Source organism: Neodiprion virginianus, chromosome 6 (assembly GCF_021901495.1).
Source record: "Neodiprion virginianus isolate iyNeoVirg1 chromosome 6, iyNeoVirg1.1, whole genome shotgun sequence".
NCBI classification, from domain to species: domain Eukaryota; kingdom Metazoa; phylum Arthropoda; class Insecta; order Hymenoptera; family Diprionidae; genus Neodiprion; species Neodiprion virginianus.
The window spans coordinates 21239911-21264605 of record NC_060882.1 but is presented as its reverse complement, the minus strand read 5'-3'; the positions used below and the strand labels follow the sequence as shown (position 1 = coordinate 21264605).

General features: G+C 38.5%; 2 protein-coding genes across 4 annotated transcripts in view; one reads left to right on the top strand and one right to left on the bottom strand.

The window, feature by feature from the left end:
* Nucleotides 1–2618: 2618 nt before the first annotated feature.
* LOC124307915 (conserved oligomeric Golgi complex subunit 1) lies at nt 2619–8343 on the bottom strand. 3 transcript variants are annotated; one of them, XR_006908887.1, is made up of 9 exons: nt 7921–8343; nt 7466–7633; nt 7061–7349; nt 6768–6969; nt 5213–6533; nt 4254–4533; nt 3653–3871; nt 3381–3475; nt 2619–2867 (listed from the first exon to the last, which is right to left on the bottom strand). XR_006908887.1 is itself a non-coding variant. In XM_046770097.1 (8 exons), exons 1-8 carry the CDS (start codon nt 8190–8192, stop codon nt 2751–2753), a joined length of 2868 nt encoding a protein of 955 aa, XP_046626053.1. In that variant the 5' UTR covers nt 8193–8340; the 3' UTR covers nt 2619–2750. The 3 variants fall into 3 exon arrangements, 2 of the variants coding, with proteins under 2 accessions (XP_046626053.1, XP_046626054.1); XM_046770097.1 differs by lacking the exon at nt 3381–3475 and having other exon boundaries at nt 7921–8340; XM_046770098.1 differs by lacking the exon at nt 3381–3475 and having other exon boundaries at nt 7466–7647; nt 7921–8339.
* Nucleotides 8344–8565: 222 nt separating this feature from the next.
* The window catches only part of LOC124307916 (tyrosine-protein phosphatase non-receptor type 9), a 63497-nt gene continuing 47367 nt past the window's right edge, over nt 8566–24695 (top strand). The window contains exon 1 of the mRNA XM_046770099.1: nt 8566–8678. Within this exon, the coding sequence (XP_046626055.1) occupies nt 8568–8678 (111 nt within the window). The 5' untranslated portion in view covers nt 8566–8567. The remainder of the gene's footprint in view (nt 8679–24695) is intronic.

Sequence of the window (24695 nt, the reverse complement as noted above, 5' to 3'; positions counted from 1 at the left end):
TGTCACCCCACTCCTTTCTCTGCGGTGGTTGCCCATCTCATCCCCCAAAACTTATCCCTTTTACAACAATGGTCAAGACCCTCGGAATCGGCTATCTTCGAGTCACGAGCTGGAATCTTCTGATCCCACTAAAAGCTCCCTCTGAGGGATTTTTCGCATATAAAAATTTACTTTGGAAATCCCGTTTACCCCGCACTGATACCATCGCGGGTTTTGATTCCAAAGCAAGTGCCTCTTCGGAGAATATCAATTTTATATACCGTCACTGAGAGGCTAGACTATGCGGAGAACGCTCTGTAATGCCTTCATCCTGAGAGTGCCGATCGAAATCTCAACCGTGCAGAATTCAGATTGACTGTTGAATCAAAGCTAGTAAATCAACGAACGGTCGAGACTCCGAGAAAATTTTTTCTGGTAAATCGTTTCAACGCTTTGGGAAAAAATTTAGCAATCGATTAGACGTGATTCCAGAATATTTGGAAAGCAGGAGGAAAATTTTTCTAGAATGAGGCCGCACACAGGAATTTTATAATGATATTAGCAAACGAAAGAGGAAAGATGATTAGAAGTGTTTTTTTTTCTCTTTTTTTCCTGAAAACCACTGTACTTGCATATTTCTGAATTACAGGAGATGGCGCATAGTAATGAATTACTATGTCGTGACGAATTATTTTATCTCACAATTCGCTGTTATTCACAAAACGATTATCTAAGCTGATCGATTACTAGTGAGTTTTTGTAGGGACGTAGTACTTGAAGCAAGTGAATTCATCGTACTTTTAACTGTAGTCGAGTGGTCAGATTAACCAGATATAATTCGCGACATGTTTACAAAGAACTTACGAAATAATTCCAGTAAATTGATGACTAAATTTTCAGTTATATGTATGAAAGAAAATTTGATCTAACAATGCATTTGTCAGTGCTGAATACCGCCCTAGTAGCATAGACAGTGACTTTTTACCACCTGATAACAGAGTTGTGAGAGATTTCGAATAATGCAGATTCTGATATGGGACCCGCGGTCAAATGAGGAAGTAGACACATCGTGTCTGCAGTTACAGCCTTTAGGCAGACTTACCTCAGAATGCTTGTACTAATTGTAAGGCAGTAATCGAAGTATTTTCTAGTAATTCGCTCGAATTTATAACACGCAATGTATAAACTCTTGAGATTTTTTGAAAACCAGCGTAACTTAGATTTAGTAAAACTCAACGAAACATCAATATTTTTTCTATTTAAGGCGTTAGCTTGACGTTCCCGTTTTACGGTGAAATCACGTGACAGACAGGTAATCTAGTTGTGAGATCAGTGGATTGCGGGAACGGTGTGTTCATCGAAAAATAGACATTAAGTACCGAATTACGTTCCGCCATGCTTTGCAGTGATACAAGTTTGAATGGATCATAATTTCTGTATCCTTTGAATACATCAAACCAGCTCTCTGGTGAATACACAGCGGACTGCAGATTATATTACATGGCTGAATTGATGAGCCGAATTATAAATAGATTACATCAGATAAGTTCACACGCTCAGATTCATACCATCGAAACTGTGTTTCCAGTAAATTAGTTCTATAAAGACCTACAGATGTGTCTTTCACGTGGTTTTTTCAATTTGTTTACTTCTCTCCCTTTGCATTTCTTTCGCGAATATTTTCAAAACTGAAAAGCTTCCGGAGATGGTTGGGCCAGTTTTAAGAAGACTGACCTATAAATGCGTACCGATCTAATCCAATGGCGTAAATTTATAAGCTTTGACAAGGTTTAACAATGGCGATATTCTGACAGGGTTGTTAATTAATTACCCGGTTCAAAGTTCTTGCTCGACGAAGGTGACGCTTGCGTATTATATGTAGGTACGCGTTTCTTCACAAGTTGAGGATATAATTCGAGGAACTTATGCTCATTCATACTGTGAATGGCCAAGGTTAGCCTGCGTGGTCGTATTCTTGAAACACCTGTCCAAGAATAATCACCCATAAATATTCTCGGCTTTCGTTATTTATTACCCGACAAGAGTCCCGAAATCAACATAAAATTAGCCGGAGATCATTTCTGAAAAATGTGTTCAAGGCAGATTTCACCAGGCTCACGCTATCACGTCTGTTCGTTCGGTAATCGATCTTCTCGTGAATCTGGTACAATTAAGTACTCGTCACGAGAACTCATTGAGGATAAAGTTTTCCCGCGCAATATGGAAACCGATTTATTGCAGTTAAATTCAACAAATCGATTCAGAGGTTTACTAGGAATCAATAATCATTCGCCATTGCTATGCAGCTTGGGGATTCTCAATACCTGGAATTTAGAGGTCGGCGTTTTTGGCTAAAGCCTAAGCTTCTCTCAGCTGCCAAGGCAACAGGTATAACGCGTGGTAAGCGTTCTAATAATTCGAATGCCAGTTATATCCGCAACCACAAGTTTATCCAGCTGAGCAGATATTCCGAGTAGTGTGTAATACGCGTTATAAAATTAATCCCTGAGATTACGCGAGCTCTATTCGAACCGCGCAATCTAATAACCTGGCGAATATCTAACTTCTGGTAGACGAGGAAAGGGATTTGGCGGAAGGTAAAAATAGAAAGAAAGCTTCGAGTAAATGTGAGAATAAAATTCAACAACCAGACAGATTTATTCGAGATTATTTTTTCGACAATATCTGGATGATGCGTATATTTACAAATTTTATTAACACAAGCTGACCAGCCACTGTACAATACAGCTCGATATTTGCATTGAATTTTTCTATCCGGTACCGAACCAATCGGAACCCATGGCTCCGAAGAAGGCGGCAGCGCCTGACTTGATACTGGCTCCGGCAGAATCGGTCCTTGCATGAGTCTTGGTCGGCGTTTTCTTCCGCTAAAATAATGAATTTTTACATTAGGTACACAGAGAACTTGAACCAGACCTGGATAGTCGGCAGATGGTCGGGATTTCAAACGTTAATTATACAAAGCACACACAGTGATTATAATAAACGGTTCAAAGTCGTTGGGAATTAAAAATTCAAATAGCAAAAGCGTGCGGTCGTGTTATGTACTCGCAGAGAGATTATTATCGCTCGGCGGTGACGGTTAATAAGGCGTGTACATACAGGTATGTATGTACATACACACAGCACATTGTCCACAATTGTAATTAATCCACTGTAATCGATTGGGACAATTAACCGGATTGCTAATAAGACTTGTTACTTTTATTGTTGTCGTTGGCGTTATTGTTATTGTTACGTTTGCAGGGAAACGTTTCTGTCTTCCGTTAGTCAGGGCCAAACAAACTGTAGAGGAGGCACCGACTCCCGTTGTAATTGGTTAACTAACACCAGACAACCGTGGGCGAGCATTAAATTCCCAGTTTCACGAGCTGGTCTACCTTGTCCATGCAGCGCCCTTCCCTCTGTTCATCACCCTATAAACGCCGCTGTTAAGCCAAATTTACGAAGGCAACGGGACTCGTAATGCGGTACTCTATAAACGCGAAATTATCTGTTTAGCTCGAGTTCGGGTTCGGTGTACTTGGCCTCACGCATAAACTAGCGTCGTAATTTGACCGACTAAAATTCACTCCGTTCTCCTAATTTTCCATTTCAGGCAAACTACGTCCGGAAAGAGTGGACTTGTTTCGTCACGTTTTTTCATGCCTACCATCGACTTGTCCTGCAGCGAGGTTATCGAGACTATTGGCACCGTTCTCGCCGGCGCTGTCACCGTCAGAGGAGGAAACCACGGAGCTCCGGAACAAACGGCCAGGACTCCTGGAGCTTCTGTTGCACCTTTTGCGCCGTCACCAGCTACAGGGTTCATCCGGGCTCCGAGAACGGAGAGCAGCTGCTCCGAGTGAGGCACCAGGTTTCCGAATATCAACTGGAAGCACAAGATGCTCAATGGTGATTTCGTACCAGATTTTTAACTCAACGCTAATTGCGTTTGTACCGAATCTATTCATCGCGCGTGTAAAAGCTTTGCAAATTTTCCATTGTGTCTATGTACCCGGTTCACGGGGCAATGGAGATATATAATTCAGGTTCATGCCTTGGGATCCAGATAGGAGTGCCGGTTTCCCTTTCAAACTTATCCATCCGAGATGGTTGATTAATTAATTATGAGCTTTGAATGCGTCTGACACGGCGTAAATGATGCAAAAAAAATCTTGGCATTTTTAATTTTTAAAGTAAACAAAAGTCCAAAAGGCGAGTAACGTAATTTTCGATGAATTGCATGGAAAAATTTTACCGCAATAAATTACCTGCGTCCTCTGAGCGCTCTTCTTTACGTTCGCGTGTATGAACGGATAAAATACGTCCAAATCGAAGGGATCGATCTTCGACTGAATGTCGTCGCATATTTGAGACGACTTGTCTACAAATTTTTTATTCTCTCGAGGAATCATTAACAGTGTGACGTATTTCGTGTCCAGCAACGTTTGCAGGGCTTGTTTCTGCTTCAAGTCGTCATTCTTCGATAACTCCGCGTAATATTCAAACAATTCCGTCACTACCGTGTCCACTATTTCGTGTAGTATTTTCCTGGAATTAGGCGAGTGTAATGAACCCATATTTTTCTTTCTAAATTCATCCACAAGTCTTGTCGACTCTTTTCAAAATGTTTACGCTATATTCATTTGATCCCGCAAGTCTGTTTCGGACAGATACATTTACCACCCGTCGTCTACAGTAACGCGGGTCCGAAAAAAATCGGAAGCTGACATTGGGACGAAATATCTAACGATCAAAAATCTCTTCAGCATAGCCCGAACTGAATCTTACCCTTCGTATAATCCAATTCTACTATTCATCCGGTGAACCAATTTTTATCAACGTATTCACAAAATTTTCCGTTCAAAAAGTTGAATTTTCAATATGAAAGTTGATGGAGTACGAATTACGCTTACGTAAATATTCTTCGATATTATACTGTGGTTTTTCGTACAATCTTTACGTTATTAAATACCTCTGCGGTATAAAATCAGCTCATTTCAAATTTCATCAAAATCTGAGATTATCCGCAGATCGTATTACGCTGATAAAATTCAATACCTAATATCCTTATTATACGTTAATTATTAGAAAGTCAGTTGATCGAAATAGTCAAGCTCTTATTAAAAATTGAACCGATATTTCATACGAAGTTAAAAAATTTTCAATCACAATGCAACCAAAATTAATAGAGATAAGACATAGCTTGCAAGCGTGCAAAAGTACTCACTTTGGCAACGTGTGAGGAATTATCGAATTCAAGTCTTTGCTAACAGCGGCCAGGAACTTCTGCACGGATATGGAAGGTTGGTAGGGTACCAAAATTTCAGACTTCATTCTTTTCCCTTCCTCGGCCTCCTCCTCGATCGTGACTTTCTCCCAGTCGCAAATCATTGTTTGCATTTTCAAAACGTTGAGAGACCTTGGCATAATTCCTTCCTTATGATCGTGAATTTTCCGTTTGAAAATCTTGGCCCAAACTGTCCAAGCGGCGAGGCTGTCGTCCCTCAAAGTATCGCAAATCGACTGCCACTTCGTGTTCGGTATAACGATACCCGAGACTTTCGAAAGAGTGAAACACTTGTTCAAACTCGGGCAGAGTATAGTCAGTGCTTGGAAAAACCTCGCAGTCAGAATCGCGTTCACCTCCCGCTTTCCCACCTTCGCATCTTCGACGAGGCATTCATCCCTGATAAACTGTGACAATTCGTTTACCTTCTGCGTGCTTATTACTTGGAGTTGTTCCTGCACGATTTCGCGGTCTACGAACTTATTCAGAGTGCTCGAGATTTTAACAGCCAGGAGATCGGTCGTCGTCGTTGTCGACTTTTGACTTTGGTAAAGATAAAGGTGAAGATCTTGCAGCAGGTTGAACAAATTTCTGTCAAAACTCTCGCAAAGTTTAGCCAAATTCGGAGAAAAGCCCCGCGTCTTCATCAGCAAAAGCCGCTCGTTGTCGGCCCCGTTCCTGTTCAATTTTTGCGGTATGTCTGATGGGGAATCTTTCCAAATGTACCACCTCAGATCGTGCTCGGGATACTCGCATTTATCGTGGGCCACCTTGTTCAGGGTGTCGAAGAGGTCGGTCTTCAAATTGAACAGAGTTTCGTCCCACTTGATGCTCACGATTCCCTTTACACGCTCGGTCAGCAACAGCTGAAAGTAATCCCCCCAGAAATTTACCGTCTTTTCCAAAGATAATTTCTTGCACATGATTTCCCAATTCCCAGGAACTTCCAGGGCGAGAACCTCTTCTCTGATATTGTGTATCCCTTTGACCGACGTCACTAGATCAAGCAGTTTTGAGACCTCACGTTTTACAAAACCCTCCACCCAGCTGAGCCAGTTTGTCAAATTATTTTTTAACTCCGCTTCCGGAATTGGTTCAATTTCGCCCCGAGTTGACGGTTTGTGGCTCTTTGCGAATGGTGACAAGAATTTATCTGTCAAATCCCTGTCTACCTTTAGCAGGGACAAAGTTGTTGGCGCGTTTGAACCAGCTACTTCCTCTACACATTGCAACACAAGGCCCTGTTCCTTGCCGTTCGTCTCTGAAATCACATGGTCAAGATTCGGAGAAATCGTGATTCCTCAGCATGAATATTTATGAATGAATAGTATGGGTAGAGATTGTGGGAATGAGGTTTCAGAGGAAACATGACAAAAAAAAAATGGTTTTTTTATATAGTACGTAGACATTCTTAGAAAGATACAACAACTGATGTTACCGAACTTGAAGAATGACGAAAAATACGTCAATTCCACAATCAGGTAATTTTTCTTACCCACAAAACAGGAATAAAGCAGATCGATCACGTGTGTCAGCATCTTAACGCTCAAGCTAATTCGATTCCTCACGCTAAGATGGCTCTCGTCTTTTATTACGGCCTCGACGGCTTGGCTTCGAAGAGTAATCAATTTCTTCAACAACTCTGTAGATGCCATGCCATCCAAAAGAACCAGTGAAGCTAAACAATTGGCTGCTGACTGTAAATCGACAGATAAGATCCATATATTTTTATTCTTCATACTCGAATTTACTTTATACGTAATAATAATATATCAAATTGTCGCGTACCTCAACTGGGAGTTCAAGCGACTGCAGAACTTTATTACACCCAGTTAAAATTACATTTCTAAAGTGACTTATGACGCCCCACTGTTTGAGAATTATCGGATACTTGGTAGCCAGGTCCGAATTGCCAACTTCAATCCTTAGACTGTAATTGATGTGCTGAGCGAACAGAAACAGTTGCGTGGCCAGTAGAAAATTCTCCGTATCTACCGCCGACCATATTTGCTCCGGTATGTCCATCAGAATTTTGATTTGCATTACTATCGAGTCGTAAGCTTCGTTTGACTTATTGCTACAAACGTTTATTAACTCACAAATGTATTTGGCATTTGATTTATAATGAGGGTACAACAATTCGGGTATTGGTGTCAACCTAAGTATCCAACAATGATTTTACGCTATTGTTACCTTTCCAACATCTGTTCCGGTGGATCCATTTTAAACCCGATGAGGTATTTCTGTTGCAACTTATGACAAGTCTCCTCCATGTTGCAGATCCTTGCTATAACGCACTCGGAAGTCTGCTTCATCTCTGCTATCGTATCCGCAGCTTCTATCAAATCTCGATATCGTTCTCTGTCAAAATAATACTGGTATTTTGTTCTCAATTTGTTTTGGAAAATGGATAAGTCTATTACCTAAATATTCACTGGCAGGACGAATCATTCTTGTCATAATGAATCGTTAACTCATTAAAATAAGAATATTAAAAAGAAAAACAAACTGTCAGGAATAAGCTGATGGTATTTTTTATTCGTGGGGAAAATCGGTAAAATTTTATTTGCATATTTATATACAAAAATCAGCTTAAAACTACTACGATTACAAATTGACACTACGCTTCTTAACCTAAAAAATCTCACCCAACAAGCGTACGAAGCTCGACTTTCTTTCGTTCGCTTTCATTTTGAATTTTTTTCTGTATCTGTTCGACTTCTTTAATCGTATGACCCTCGAAAACTTTTTTTATATCCAGCTCTAAAAGATTAACAACTGGCATTTTAAATTTTAAATACCGAACCCTAATTTTTGATTTTGACACATCAACACAATCCCAGCTGATATCCGAAACCTTAAGACATGCGTTCCAGAGACTAACGCACCTCGAATCGTTCCTGCACCAACTAACTGACATTACGCATCCGTGCCTTCATAGCTCTGATCTCTATTGTCGGTTTGTCAGTCAGTTGTGTCGGTACTAGAGATCGCGTACTGATCTGCTGCACCGGAAGATACGGATAATGATCGCTTCGAAATAACACCACACATTGGAAATTCACGTCAACATCTCTCGGCTGGCTCAACCTCATCTTCATGCAAAATGAATCGTCGCTAATAAAGTTTGAAATCTGCGGTGCCGTGAGGCATTATCTTAGTCAAAATGTAGCGCCAATAGCGCTTAGCGAGAGTCTGCCGAACTTTCGATACAACGAAGATTTACGCTGCGAGTCATGCATCTACGTTTTCTTCATTATTCAGTGCGGCGCGTGTTGTAGACATAAATATCTCAATGCTAGTGTGGCGTTCGGTCTGCAGTTGGAGCCAGTCGCCGTTTGTGGTTGTGTTCTGTGTTCAGTGTCAAGCCAACATGGCGGCCGCGTTGACCGTCGAGCAGGAACAAGTAAGTGAAATGCGAATTGTTATTTGTGGAACGAGAATCCATCGCCGAGCGATATTTCATTGAGAGCTATGAGACTTCTCGCCCCTTCCCCGCTTCCACACGTATTTTCAAACTGCTATTCAACGTGTATAAATAACACCCCGAGTACCGAATGTAAACATTTCAACACCTCTTCCGCACGTCCGCGAGTTCCGTCAGGTTTGCTTGACAGCGGGGACTAATTTTCATTCATTTTTGTCGTGCGGTGTATAAATAGCCCCCGTGAAAAGTGGTGAAATCCGCAATTCCAATAGACTCGTTGCGTGTCTCTCTCTCGAGTTATTTATTAGTTGTTTACGTTTACAAATTAAAATCCGTGCTCGAAACTTCCGGGTCCATATCAAATTGTGTATTAGGTACGATAAATCCAGAAACGAAGAGACGGTTTTCTGTACCCGATCGTCGGTCCGGATCTTTGCATTATTATACACTTGCGTATCTTGTTTTTATTTATGCCCGTCTGCACGTCGCAACGTAAACGTTACATTCATTTGCCACGTGTAAACACACTCCACATTTATAAGTCTATAATATTCTTATCTCCGTTTCTCACAATTCGTATACTTAATAAATATTACGTACTCGGAAGAAAACGGATGAAAAAAAAATTTTTTTAAACCGCGGAATACGTACGCCTTACTTTCAACCAGGCACGCCTCGAATCTTTAACGGATAAAAAGAAGCACAGGATCGAGCCAAAATCTAGAGCGTTTCAACGACGTAACTGCATTCCATTATACAAACTCCGGCTGTTTCATCTGATATCAGACGAGATCTCGATCAACCTTCAACTACTTTTCAAGGCATTAAATTCCACCGCACATTCCAGTTTTTATTAGGGCATTAGAAATTCATGATTTTGTCACTATTTTCGCTGAAGAAGAAGTCTGCAATCGAATCGGGGAAAGAGATAAACAGCAGTTTATTAATTTCTCAATATTCGTTCGATCACAAACTTTACTTTTACTTTCATGGTACCATTTCTGTATGATTTACCCCAGTTTAGAGGACACGCAACTGGTTGCCCCGTTTCAATTTAAACTTTTTCATTTCTATTTTATCAACTGAATACTTTTTTCTTTTTTTTTTTTGTACCCCTTGTCATTAATTCTTATACAAAGTACGTGCATAACGTATGCTCTTGAATCAACGCCACGTTTCATCCGGATATACTCTTGGCTTGACGTATTACTCACATCCGTGTGAACGTGTTCGTGTAAAGGGTATAACCGTATTTAACACACACGCCTATTCGCACGTTTTTTAATTTACGGACGCAGTGTCAGGCGAATTTCTCGAAGCATTAATACTACGTCTACATCAGTCGTCGAATCCCGTTTTCGTTTTTTTCCATTATTTTTCGTTAACTTCGCGTGAGTACAGAGAAATAAAATGAAATCTCATACTTTTCGTAAACATTACACGGATTAGAAATCAACCTTGAAACAAATGTAATCCGAGTTAGGGGATAGAATTAAAGTAAAAAAAAAAAAAAAAGGTAACGAATCGGCGTGCGTGTTTTTCGCTGACGTTACTCCTCACTTTGTCGGCGTTTCGCTTCGTACCCTTCGTGTCGCAATTACACACATTATGTTTCACGGTAAGAGATCAGCGGGATCGAATATTTGGGCGAATTATGACTAATTGTTATTCCTCGGAAGAAAGAGAATCCTCTGTGAACAGAGCGACGGTGAAAAAATGAAATCATACTAATCATAGGTACCTCGAAATTGCGAATAAAGACTAAGTGGTTGGCTGGTTCCAGTGTGTGGACGGAACTAAATTCCCGATTCCCCGGAGGCTAATTCGAGCCGGTCAATTTTTTTATATCATAGAGAGTTTATCGTTGCTGTCGTTATTTATTTCAATGCTTTACCGAGAAGTATGGAGGAGGAGAAGGTATATTCGTACCGATCTTTGGAATTACCGCATTTCTTATCTCCGCTTGAATTATCTTTGCCGTATTATAATTAAGTCTTGATGAGAATGAAAAGATATATAATTTGTATCGTACGTTTTATTCAGAACGAGAGGACGATCAAAAAATTTCTAGATAAACGTATGTAAGTGAGATGACTATTTCGAACGAGTGACCGATGTAAAAACTTGGGCAATAATATATTATACGTAAACGGTAATACATTTATGTATTTTTTAATTCCCTTCCGCTACAGAAATATATAATAACAATTCGGTTATCGTTTAACGTTTCAAGTTAATCATACCTCAGATTTCAATTTCATTTAGTTGAGTTAAGAGGCCTTTGTTATCGTCAAGGAAAAAACCTCCTTCCATTTCGTCGAATTAATATCACGGTGTATACTTCGAAATGAAGAACAGTTCGAAAGAGTTATTCGTAAACAGCAATAATTTTCCTACATCATTTTTATTCAAGTCGTATAAATATCCATTATCATAATACCTTTGATGAAAAATAGTCCCACCTCTACTTTGTAACAATCATCCGACGAGTTACAAAAGTTATTAAATAAAAAAAGATATCAACTTATGCGGACGAAGTCCGCGTGTTAAGAATAATCGCGATCCACGATACATTTTGTCGCGAGTCGAACGAGCAAACCTTTCTCGTCTCTTCCTTCTTGCTTCAATGAGTTGAATTGTGAATGCATTGAAAATACCGGTTCGTAAATATTGTGCAAGGTTTGGCCGCCGCAGCGAGACATGCATGCGCCTCTTGATTAACGAATGCAGCGAGGGCATTGTGCCCTGAACAAGTCTGCTGATATAGCGGTGGCCAATCACCGACGTAGATCAAGATTCGATGACAAAAGTGAAAACATCCTTTCGATTAAACCGAGTCTTGTCTTATCGCGTTTTACACACGCGTGTGTCTCTGTGCGTACATATATAGATACACGTGTGTGTACGTACACATAGTCATGCATGCAGCGAAAGTGTCGTGGCAGCGTGTATGACGATAATATGAAATTTTCTGCGGATGTTATTTAATTATAATACACAATCTCTCTTTATGTATTATACCGAGGTTCGCATGCAGCTAGTTAGCTAGCTCTCAGGGATTCGGTATAATATATGCGCACGTGTATTTTACAGCCATTCATTCGTTCATTCGTTCCTCTAATTTAAGGTCACTCGGGGATCTTGTATCATCACGAAAATAAGCAATTATCACGCAAGTCGTATGATAGCTGTTGTACTTTCGCGCAGGTATAAAAAACAATGAAAAAGAAAGAAAGAAAGAAAAAATAACCGCACACGTCACGAGATATAACATCGTTATTACAATTATTGTAATGCAAAACGAAAGGAACTTAAAATTCATCTTATCGTCATAATTTCGCTACCGAATTTATTAGTATTGTGATTTACAGTTAAGCTTTTAACGAATTTAAAATTGCGTGGTAACAATTTCATAATTTTTTTTAACGAGTTATAAACTTTCCCCGCAACGTTTAGCGGAAGGAATTGAAACGGTATCCGAAACGTTGACCCTTCCCTTGGTTGATCGAATTATCGTACAATGGCTTCGCGCACCGTTTCGGAGAAATTAATCAACCGTATAACGCAAGCACCGTAGGTTACGGGTTACGTATACGTACCTTAATTCGTAGGACACTCAAATGCCGCGGGATCGAGATCCGAGCAATTCTCACCCGCCTCGCTCCTCGCAGCTATTACTTAATGAAGTCTGATTACGAAGAATAAACCGGACATTGTCTACTGGATACAGGAAATGAATACAGACGTGCCTCCGGTGTCACGCGAGCTTACTTACACATGTGACGAACGCATACAGCGCATATCTATATGCAGGCGTCGATGGCGTCGTACTCACTTATACATATATATTATATATATACATATACAATCGATCTTGAAGAGTCAGTGCGTCTTAAATTTTTTACAAATTATGAACACGCGGATTCGATCACGTTGCTATATTATTCAACTATATATTACGTATATCAATTATTTAAGCTTCGTGGAACTCAAATTAGAGGTTCGCACAGATCTGTCGAAATTCAATCCCTTTATTTTTATTATTTTTTTATTTATCACCTATCGTAGTCGAACATTGAGAATGTACCAAATTTATGTTATAAACGTAAGTTGAGATGATTTTCTTTTAGATAAAGAGAAATGAAATTAAAAAAATAAACGAGAAACACAAGTACTAATATTGTAAACAAGGGCTCGGATTTGAGAAAACTATTGTTCGAAAATTGACCGATTTAATACCGCTGTTTTCTAATCGAAATCAATATTAATTAGTCCAATCTTGCGAAATTGAGTATTTAACGATATCGAGGTGTAAAACAAAGTGTCCCAGTGGCGTTGTAGAGAATACTTTTTTTTTTTGAAAACAGACCACCGTGGAGTTAAATCGAATCGAATCTGTGCTAGATTTTTAACTATTTTGAAGGGATTTTATTTTAAGTAAAAAATATCGACGTTATATCTGTACTCCAGTTTAAAACATTAATTTTTTTTCTCGCATTTTCGGAATAATATTCATTCAGCTTGCGAACGTGTGAATGATGTAAACGAGAAAGTGTCTATTCTTGACTCATCAATCTCCTCTCGAATCGAGATATTATATCGTGTTCAGACTGTGATTTTGAAAAATTGAATCAAGGTTAATGGAAATCATATTATTTAAAAATAGAAGAAGAGCGCACACCTGCACATTGCAAATAAATTGCAATCACCTATAAAGTCTTCCTTTGAAAAAGATTATACCACTTGACTTGCACAACGCTCCATTCAAGTCGCGTGAATCATCTATTTCAACGCGTACAGTAAATATAAGTTAACTACTTTTTATCCGATAGATAATATCTCGCGAGTGGGTTGCAGAACAGCGGCATGGAGTTCGGAATGTCGGTTATTCGGATTTCCCCCGTGGAATAGCAATTCGCCCGTTACAACTGGATGCGAAAACATATCATGCTTATTGCGTGAGCCAGTTTTTCGCAGAATAGAAAAATGACGAATCGCACGCTTCGTCCCCTACAGACGATGGTGGTAATTTCAACGATCCGCCCGTTAATTACATTATACGTACATGACACACTAACTATATAAGTATAAGTAATGTTCGTAGGATTTGTTTCCAAGCGTATTGGTAAGCTTTTAACCTATCTCATAAGACGTGTCAGGTGAAAAGAATTCGATGCAGGCAATATTCGAAGAATAGAAATGTGAAATGCCGCCACCTCGTGTTGCCGATGCCGAGTCGAAAGACCTTGTATGTTTGTTCAGTCAATCGCATCTCGGTTTGCGGAGAATGATGAGTCATATTATTGCAAAAATAAAAAATACACCTCGTTCACTTCCTCGTTCAACATTATAATTTGAGGCTTAGATAATCGAAGAATAACAATGATAACCTGGAGGAGTTATAATAATGATAATTCACGAGTACAAGTATAGGTACATAATTATTTTGCAACGTTTATTTATATTAATGAGGGAAATTCGGACGCGCTCACAAATTTCCCGATAGTTGAACAAACCGAGATCGATTTTGTTGTCACTCCTGCAGTTTTACTTAAAAGACGTTGTCATAGTTCATCTTTCAATATACGCGTAATTTTCAGTAAATCTTAAAATTTGTCTAAATTTTCTCGAATCAAAAATGATGTAATTTTTTTCCGAACATTTTTTCTTGTTTTCTTTTAATTTGATGGTTTTACAGTGTAGTCAATAAATTTATGGACAAGCTTGAAATAAAAATTGGAAATCATATTGAATTTATTAATTCTTCAACATTTATTATATTGTATATTACTGTATTGGACGCGACAAAGAAAGTAACCTTATTGCGACATGACTAATGCTTCCGGAAAGCTGTACTTGTCGTATAAAGTAGTATTCAGAAATCAGCTTGCATGGAAACCGGAAAAAATGGTAGGAAGTAGAATTGTTAACTAATAATCTAACCTTGGAATTACGCATAAACTGAAGTGACGTTACACAACGCAATTATTGCAAACAATATTTTTTCCTACGTTGAAATCAATCGTGAAATCAGTTTCCGTTGCAAAAATAAACATTCCGACGCGCAGAAAGGAAAAACCGAGTCGCCTTCTAATTATGATTAATATTGCGAATGCCTGATCCGCAAGCGAGATAATTTTAGCGACCTTTCTATGTTACCTAAGAATAGTTGAGACGAAAAATGAGCAACTTGGAATTGAATTTTATGGAAGATTGACTGCGGGCGATGAATTGCGTATAATATATTTATATATATATATATATTTTATTTATTTTTTGCGGACTCGCAGACGCCTTATTTGGTATATTTTTCAGCTAACAATACCGGGCGTGAAACTCCTCATTTTACATTAACGAGGACGACAAGTGCACGTCAATTGAGACTTATTGATCTGTGCAGCGCACCCTGACATTGATCCCCTTCCTGCTGAAGTGGTTTGATTACTGCTCGCTCGTGACAGACCGCGGGTACGTTATACTATACCTATATGTACATCTACTCAAGGTGTACGGTATAGATATATGATAACCCTCGTAATATGCTGATTTTTATACAATGGTCTAGACGCCGCGAGATTCTTTCCGTTTGGGGGCGAGGTTGAAACTCCGAATTTGAAAAATTTCGAGAGCGCCACATTCGGATTTTCTTTTTTTGATGGCGAAACTTGAAGTAAAGAAATCAAGCTGATCGAAACATGAAAGTTTCGAATGGTCCGAAACCCGACGCTTAAATTAGTTGCGAAAGCGCAAAATGCCGAAAGGACCAAATACTGAAACGACGCAACTCCGACAAGTCAAATTTTCGAAAGTGCGAAAATGAGAAAATTTAAAAATCTGAAACATCGAAATTCCGAACGATCGTAGATTTTCAGTTCTGTGAATTTCTGACTTGGTGAAATTTCACCACTTTGATCGTTCTTTGCTTTGGATTTTCGATATATTTTTACGTTCCTGGTCATTCCGATTTTTGATTCTTCTGATTTTTCATATACGCTCGTTGAGTAAACTGTGAGTATAATTTACTTTTTGGAACTTTGCTCTATCGTAACGTGAATTTTTAGAATCCGGGATTTCGGAACTTTGAGCCGTCGGGTTTCCGATCATTCGAAACTTTGTTGTTTCGTAAAAGTTTGATTTCTTTTCTTCGGAACTGGTTTGGAACTTTTCAAATTCGGAACTTCAACCTCGCCCCTTCGTCTGATGTAGGCTTCCGTACTCGTATCGATTAATTTACGACTAATGTTAATACCAGCTCTGATCAAGCCACTGTATCACTGATTTTCAATCATACGTATTTCACTGTTCGTTGTTTTCTTCCTAATACCGATTATTTATCGCACTATCCAAAAATATTTTACTGTCTAGATTCATCGTTATTCCGTAAGCTGCGAAAGCAAATAGGTACTTATCTTTGTTCCTAATATCGCAATGATTAATGCTATGAACAAAAAATGAAATTAATACTGAGGATACATGTGGCGATAAAAGAAAATTTTCAGATAAAATTTCCTATTTGAACTTCCTCTGGAGTCGAGAAATTTTTCTCGATACGTTAAACAAATATCGTTAATTTTTATGGAAAATGCGATTCCTGAGCTGACGTGGATTAATAATCGCGATGATGGAAATATCACTTACGATTATTAAAACGATATTTAAAATCACTCCCCGTGTTAAAATGTTTTAGTCACCTTGTGCAAACCGAAGATGAGCGGAAGGTATGGCAAATTCTTGTTCTGTAATCGGTTCATTTGAGTAAATTCACCTGAACCGATAATCCGTCGGTGCGGTACAAGTTGTACTGCACTACGTGCATGCGGTATGTATATAATACTGCATCAAGTGCAGAACTTTGCTTGATCCAATTTCTGAAGTATATTATATATCACATGCAAGTATAAATCCTTCCGAGGATTAGCGGCCATTGGCGGAAGTAATACAATATTCACACGTCGAATCGTTTTATTCATCCTAAGTGCGTTGAGAAGTAAGTGTTATAAATCAGCCTCGTAAGTAGCTGTTTAAGTGTTCACAGTAAATTACTTTCCATCCATGCTCGGTTATTATACCCCACTGTAGCTGAAAATAAAAAAAAAGCACCAGCGGTTTTTACCACACGCGTGACGATCTCTGACAAAGGTGATAATTACATGGTAGCCCCGCTATTTCTCGGTGTAATTCGCCTCAGAACCGCGAAGTGTTATTTTATTTTCTATGTAGGCACAGGTATTATGTGTAATTGTAATTGCCCACAGGGGTTTAAGTCTGTTGATTTCTTTGCTAGAAACTATCAGTGACATCCGGTCCTATAAGTTACACAGCAATAATAACATTTTCGCTCGTCCCCGACATCCGATGTTTACTTCATAACTATATATACAAATGGTTCTGCTGCTGAAAGTTTATACAGCAGCAGAACGTACGCACAGTTTTGTCATAAAATAATTTCGGATTGAAAGCGTGAAGTAACTCTTTTTTTCAATTTTGTATAAAAATTCTTCGAAATTTTACCTATATAATAATTTAATTATGAATATATTTATATAGATCGGTTCTGAGCTCGAAAATTTGCACGCTCATCCAATATGCAGTAATAGTCGCAGGAAATTGGAAAAATATAAAAGAAACTCGGCAATCTGTGATAAAATTCGTTTGATATTTAGCAAAAAAAATTGCATATACGATCATTTGTAAAACCATCAAATTCGTCGCTGATACTCGAATTTTGTGCGCATGTACCTAAAGTTCCGATCCATCAAGCACGATCGGTAATTAATAATTTCATTTCTGAATTTTGATGATAAATTTCTTCCAATTTCGGCAAGGGAGTGAAATTTCTTAATTATCCATTTGCGAGTACAACATGGCAAGATTATAGCTAAATATTGCACCGATTCGCAATGACGATATTCGCTATTCAGGAAGACTTTTCAACTGAGTTTGATCTACCGAAACTTTAAGCAACCACCTAAATAGTAAAAAAAGAAAAACAATCGACCCGCTAGAGTGCAATTTAAAGACTCGTGCAAGTTGCATTATTATTTTTATTAATCGGTAGCGATAAATTCTGCGTCGAAAAGAGACACGAGCGGCATGTTCATGCATTTACGCATGCCTTTATACTATATGTGCATATTCAATTGTTGATAATTGATCAAATTCACTCCGGTTAATTAAGTTATACCCGGCACTCGGTCTGTCGAGGCAACGACTGGGGTTCGGTGCACGGTGCATAAGATCTAGCTGGACGGTGCAACGCTTTTGATGTGCAATCAGCGGAACGCCGCGATGATGGCTAACGCGTTAGCCTATAGCCGAGGTAATCTTCTGTCGCATCTACGTGGATTGGACAGGAACTCGAAGGTAGGTTGGTAGGTAGGTTTACAATACGGAAACGGTACGCGTCATGAAACGTGACCATTCACGGTGGCACTACATTGCGAACTATTGCACGTGTACTGCAACCTAGTTGGTGATTCGCGTGTAATCGGAAGGCCAACGTCGCTTCTTTACCAATTTATCACGAAAATCTGTGGTAATCGTCGGGGATAATAGTGTTTTTCTGTTTTTTGTTCCTCGTTGTCCGGAAGACGCGAGAGGCTTATGTTGTTAACGTTAACGCAACGAAACTTGAAGGATAAAATCATTATCGCACAATTTTAGAATGATTTTTTCAAGAAGTCGGTTTTACAAAATAAAAGCACGTTTTGCTTATCACGGCGCACTCAATTTCACACATTCCGAAAGGTTCGAAGTAACGATTTTCTCCTCAACATGCATCGTTGCAGTAACGTTACTAACTTGAACCTCGTTGGTTGTTACGTAACGAATATAGCCGGATTAAATCATGATAAACATTTTCGACAATACCTCGCAATACGAGTGAAAAACTAAACGCGTTGCCGATTCGATCCATGGCTAGAGTTGTTTATACATATATAACAGTACAAACAATATTTCGGCAGGTTGATGCGGAACACTTTGGCTGCAGAACTTTTGCCTGCGTGGAAGTTTGAAAAGTCTCTTTGTCGTCGACGGACGACGACGATATGTCAATTTTAAAACGTCGACGTATGCACGGAGCCGTGCAGCCGAAGTGCATATATATATGTGGTCCGTTCACGTTTTCTTTTTGAAAAGCGTTCGCGGTGAGCGACTCGTCCGACTCTTCTTCCCATCGTTGCCCGTCTTTCTATAACGGTAGTGGGTGGGTGTTTGACGCCCACGTGAAAACAGATATCACATATTATGGGTAAATATCTCTCGTTTACGAGGCTGGCGCGTTCCTTCTCAATTATTCCACTCTATCCACCATGCGCACGAAGATGAATAAAGAGACGAAGAAGAAGAAAAAGAAGCAGACAGTCTTCTTAACCCACCCCTCAAGTGGAAAATCTCACTTTTTTTGCCACGAATAAGATATATACGCCGAGTTTTCCGTATATGTGTGAATTCTTGAACGTTTTTGGGGGAAACATTTACCAAGTGGATCGAAAATCGAGTGGCGGATATCGAAAATTCGGGATCATAACTCATCGAGTGATTTTCATTGATTTTCCACCGCTCCAAATAATTTCCAATAATTTTTTGTCGTGTTTTCCCGTGACACTGTACGCTGTCCGAAAACCGTGTGAAGTCAAAGGTAACGTTAAAAATCAGTAGAAATTACTCTAAATCAATGTCAATGAACTTACGATTCCCACGAGAATGGCACCTTGATTCCAACAGAATCTTTATGCCGGTTAATTCCGCGCAGTCGACGATTAAACGCAATCCCGGAAATTTGATGAAAAGTGCGAACCCTCCGGTGGGAATTTCCTCGCGATAAGATCGCGATACTCGATAATCCACGTAATGTATAATAATACGTAAATCAAATAGCGAATCGGCATAATCCTCTCGCAGCATAATCTTATCCTGAAACCTGAGAACCCCGTGCAAGCTTCCAGTCTCACTGACTGCGATGCCGAATATCGCCGAGGGTGAATTAGGGGAGAAGCTTTCAGAGCGTCGACGGCACCTCGGGGGGTTTGAAAAGCTGCGTGGCTTCGCCATGTGACGACTGCAATCCAGCCAGTCGGTGACCCAATTGAAAACAATGGGCCGATGTCATACTTTCATTATTCTTTTCCTCCTCCGCTCGGATTCGAACAACGCGTGCAGTCTGCCTGCATTTAGCTATCACGTGCCTGTAACGCGTGCATACTAATGTATAGCTAAACCCCTTTTCCATATAAAATGTCCAATGATCACCGATGATATTATACATCAGGCTTTCCGCCGCAAACCCAGCTACGTCCGACCCTAACCATCGGCGATTTTGTTTATAATTATCTGCTATTAAGTGTGATGTAGAGTGTACAAAGAGGACATCTTTCACCGAGTTTTAGATTTTTTCGACCGTGGGTTTGATTTTACTGCTCCGAAAAACACGAAAACCCGATTATCGAATCGATAGCCCCGATCGATTGGCTTGAAATATTTTTCATAAACGGAACAAGTAATTGAAGAGTGAGAAAAAACGAATGAAATATAAATTTGCATTTTTTAAATTTACGTCTAATTCGATTTTCACTTACTCGTGTCACTTACAACTTCTAAACTAACTTGGTCTCAATATTTCCGTTTTATAACACAAAATCTCGGTGATTGATGTTCAATATTATTCAGAATGCGGACGCGAATTGATAAAAAAAAAAAAACCTCCCCTGTTTTAGATACTAGATTTAGAATTTTGTAAAGAAACACGTTGTAAAAACTATTTTTGATTTCGAATTCCTACGTCTTTCCCAGCTTCTTCATTTAACGGATTCGTTGTCGTTTTTATCGTCAAATTGTATCTACTAATAACGCTCCATCTACATATATGCATAATTAATAGCAGCATTCTTATAATCTTGTACAACGTCATTTCCGCCAGGATAAAAGCTCACTTCGATTACGATGTACGCTAATTTATGTACGCCGTGATGCGAATTATTATAGTCGATTGCTGACATTGTTGCGCAAATTTATTTACCGCGTATAGTACCTGGAAAAGAAATAAAAAATTACATATGTAATAGTAGTAGTCTAGGAAATTTGATCAAAGTTATTATACCTACTATATCTATGGAAATCTGATCTTCCTTGACGAAACATATCATCCTAGCTGCACTTTACCTACATAAGTTTTTCTTTCTTGATTTTTATTTTCGTTTCTCCTCTCTTTGCAAGTTTCGTACACAGGCAGGCATGACACGCAACGTACTCAACGAATTTCACCACACTTACACACTTACACACTTACACACGCGCCCGCTTACCCGAATTCGTCATCGGTGACGGTCGGCGCGCAGGAAACGGTTTTATCACTGAAGTCAAATCATTGGCTGCGGTGTTATTCTTTCTTTTTCAACGGCGATGCGTATTGTTGAATTAGATTTCTGGGACGAACGGTCATCGCATTCGGGACCGGGGATCACACCGAGGAAGCAACGGTGCGTTTGTCTCTCCCGTTATTGTAATACATTGACGACGTCTATGCCTAGTCTAATGGCATAAGTATAAATATGATATCGATGTACAAACAACGGACATGACTCGACATTTGAAAATAAATATATCTTTCCTACATCGCCGTTGCAGCAGCGACAAATCCACTTTGTTTACGCATAATGGTATATTTATATTTACATCTGTAATCTGTAATGCGTACGGGTCAGTTAAAAAAATAAAATTTAGCACGCGATTGCTGTAGAAATTTTTTCGGATAGCTTATATTTTCTCTAATTTAATACGTAAGGAGAAGACACAAATTTTATACGATTGAAAGCCGATTACGAATTCAGGAGTTCTGTTATGGAAGTATGAAATAACCCCGAGGAAATAAAGTCGGAAAATTTTCAATTATTCACCATGGAAATGACACGGGGAATTCTGTTTGAATCGGAAATTCAGGCAGTCGAAAATTAAAATCGAATGTGTACCATAACGATTATAATTTAAAACAAAACGATATTCTTCTCACAAGTCTAGAACAGCTTTACCCGTTAAAATCCATTTGGATCAAACTAATTTCTTTTTTATAATCGTGATTTGTATCACGATATGTAAAATCATTCGTTACAGAGTATTAATTTCCATACAAGACGCCTTGCTGCGATAAAATATCAACCCATTTTTTTTTTTTGGGCAGCAGTTTGGCGATTAGAAAATTCCACGAATATCTTATATTTTCGGGACTTCCTACGTAGATACGTCAGTTTCACGCGTACGCTTTATTTATCTTCAAGGAAGTCGAACCGCTACGTAATACTACAGAATTAATTATTATCGTTCGGTGTGTAATAAAAGGAATTTCAACTTTATCAGAGACCTTATAGTATCGCTCATGGAAATACAGAGAAGCGTTATACCTGCAAAAACCCTTGACTTTGAAAGGGGAGTAACAAAATTTAACAGGATGAATATTATACGTCATATCCACAATTTTAATTTAGTGTAATTTAATGTGAACAAAACCAGAATATTTTTTCTCGCCAATGCTTTAAGTCTAAACGGAATTTTTTACTTTTTTTTTTTTTTTTAATCTATGAAGAAACATGTCGCACTTGAATTATTATTTCTATCCTAACGTTCACATTCAACGCAAAGATCACGATCCGTAACACAAAGATATATGAACCGAGAATCTTATTCTCCTAGTTCGTATTAAATTATAACTATTTCACGAGATTGAATTAATAATGAAAGAGCCGTCAGAATTTGTAAGTGTCGATGTCCTTCGTAACGTAAAATGATTTTATGATTGACGTAAGAACTAGAAAAAAATTTCATTCGCGATACTTAAAAGTGAAAAATCAGCTAAGCACGATCTTTCATACAACGTAGAACGCTCATCTTTTAACAGATACCTTCTTTTGAATTCAAAAAACTTTTTAGGGAGTGCTATGGCCGAAAATTGCAAATTATTCTTTTCTGAAACACCCCAACAGGTATTCACTTTACAAAAACACAAATTATCGTAGATTTCCATTATTATTCCATACAGTGTGTATATTTTCATACATCGCGGCAAAAATGTTCAAATATATCATAAATAATAATCATTAAAAATAATTCATAAACAAATTATACTCGAACAACTAGTTTCTCGAATTGTGTTGCGTGACGTGACTTGAGAGAGAGAGAATTTTCGGGTCCATCCGATTCGCCGCCACGCTGTTGTAATTCTACTCAACAGCAAAGGTCATCTGAGACATGCGGGGGCCGCTAATAGATTTTCCGGTCAGCTGGGTTGTCCTGCGGTGTCCAGCGGAGCCGCCGGACGCTCGTCTCCGGGATTGAAATTAACCGAAAACTGACGATATTTAACGATCATCACCCACGTGAACGATATCGAGCAATTATACCCAAAAAAGGTTGCCGATTCCGCTCCGTCGAGTCTGCGCTTGAAATTATCAGAAAATTAACAAAATTATCGTAGTATTAAAACGGTCGGCTTCAAAAGACGACGATGAATCGTGTTGATAAATAAAATATAACATATTTTTTCCTCTTTTCGACCTAGTCAAGAAAAATTTTGCCACCTTGCTGCTCCTATTGTTTCTCCTGATCGCCTTTACCCGTGTATAATTATATAAATACGTTGATACATATGTTATTATACATATTCAACTACAGAAGCTTATAGCGCAGATCTTTACGGAGAAAAAAACCTGTAAAAAATTAATTATTAAATTATTTATGCGTACTTAGGCTGTATTAAAACAGTTTTTCCTATTTCAACCACGTCTTTTCCGTCATTAAAATCCTGGGATTATAAATTAATGACACGACAGCTGTCTATACCCATGGTATGAAAGAGGAAAATATCGATGACGACGAATGAAATTAATATCACAAGATTGCGCAGGATTTATTATTACTTTTCACCGCATACTGTATAATAAATTCAGGGTATTTAATTCCGGGAAAAATTTGGAGAAACTTGGATCCTACAGGACATTTTTTTTTTTTTTTTGATTCTTATCCTGTAAAACAACCTGAAATTCTCAACAAATTCCGGAGTCAATCAGAAAATCTTTCTGGCGAGTAAACTTTTCCGAAAAAAGAGAAAGAAAAATAAAAAAACTTGGTATGACCATAGGAAAAGGAAAACTTGTCTACAAATATTTAAACTCTTGTACGAAAAACGCGTGTAACTAATTGCAAGCTATTTAAAAAAAAAAAAACAGACATCAGTGACCAAAACTACGACTGCTTAACAGCAGTGATTCTTTGATAAGAATAATTCCTCCAACACATCAGTAAAGGAATTGCTAAACTGCGCGTGAAGAGATCCGAATTTTTTAGGAAATTACGATTTCACATTTTAGTAAACTCCTTGAATTATTATACATGTATATATCCTGCAATTCTCTCACAATCGGCTCCTTAAATACTTCGCTATTCCGATCTTCTCTCCTCTACTATTATTAGTTAACTGGTATCGATAACGGAGACCCTCAGTCGACGAAAACCACCCTTACAGAATTCCTTAAGTCCTAGGATTTCAGGCTCCATATACCCCCGGCCATTCCCTCATATATAATACATTGTATAATACATTCCTATGTATATCTAGTATATCGAATATGTATATATTAGGGTGGCTCAAAAAATAAAATTTTTGTTTTTTCGTTTTTACCCCCTTAAATGTTGGCGTTTGATAGAAAAAAAGATCCTCCTAAAAGATGAGCTCTCTGGCTCACGTCTGAAAAGTCGCCTTTTTAATTTTTATTTCCCATTCATTTGTCATGGGAAAAGTTGACGTTTCGTTGAAAGTTAAACTAGCGGTAAACTGTTCAATATCTTTCAACTTTGCGCATTGAACAGCTTACAAGTATTTTAACTTTTAACGAAAAGTCAAATTTTCCCATGTTAAATAAATGGGAAATGAAAATAAAAATATCGACCTGTTAAACTTGAGCTAGCGAGCCGAATCCTTTTGTGAAAATCTTTTTTCCATCAAAC

Coding starts and splice junctions, on each gene's coding strand:
- LOC124307915 (XM_046770097.1), bottom strand. CDS start 8,192: ATGTCAGTTAGTTGGTGCAGGAACGATTCGAGGTGCGTTAGTCTCTGG. Junction 7,634..7,920: donor GAGCTTCGTACGCTTGTTGG/GTGAGATTTTTT, acceptor TTATTTTGACAG/AGAACGATATCGAGATTTGA. Junction 3,872..4,253: donor AGAGCGCTCAGAGGACGCAG/GTAATTTATTGC, acceptor TTGTGCTTCCAG/TTGATATTCGGAAACCTGGT.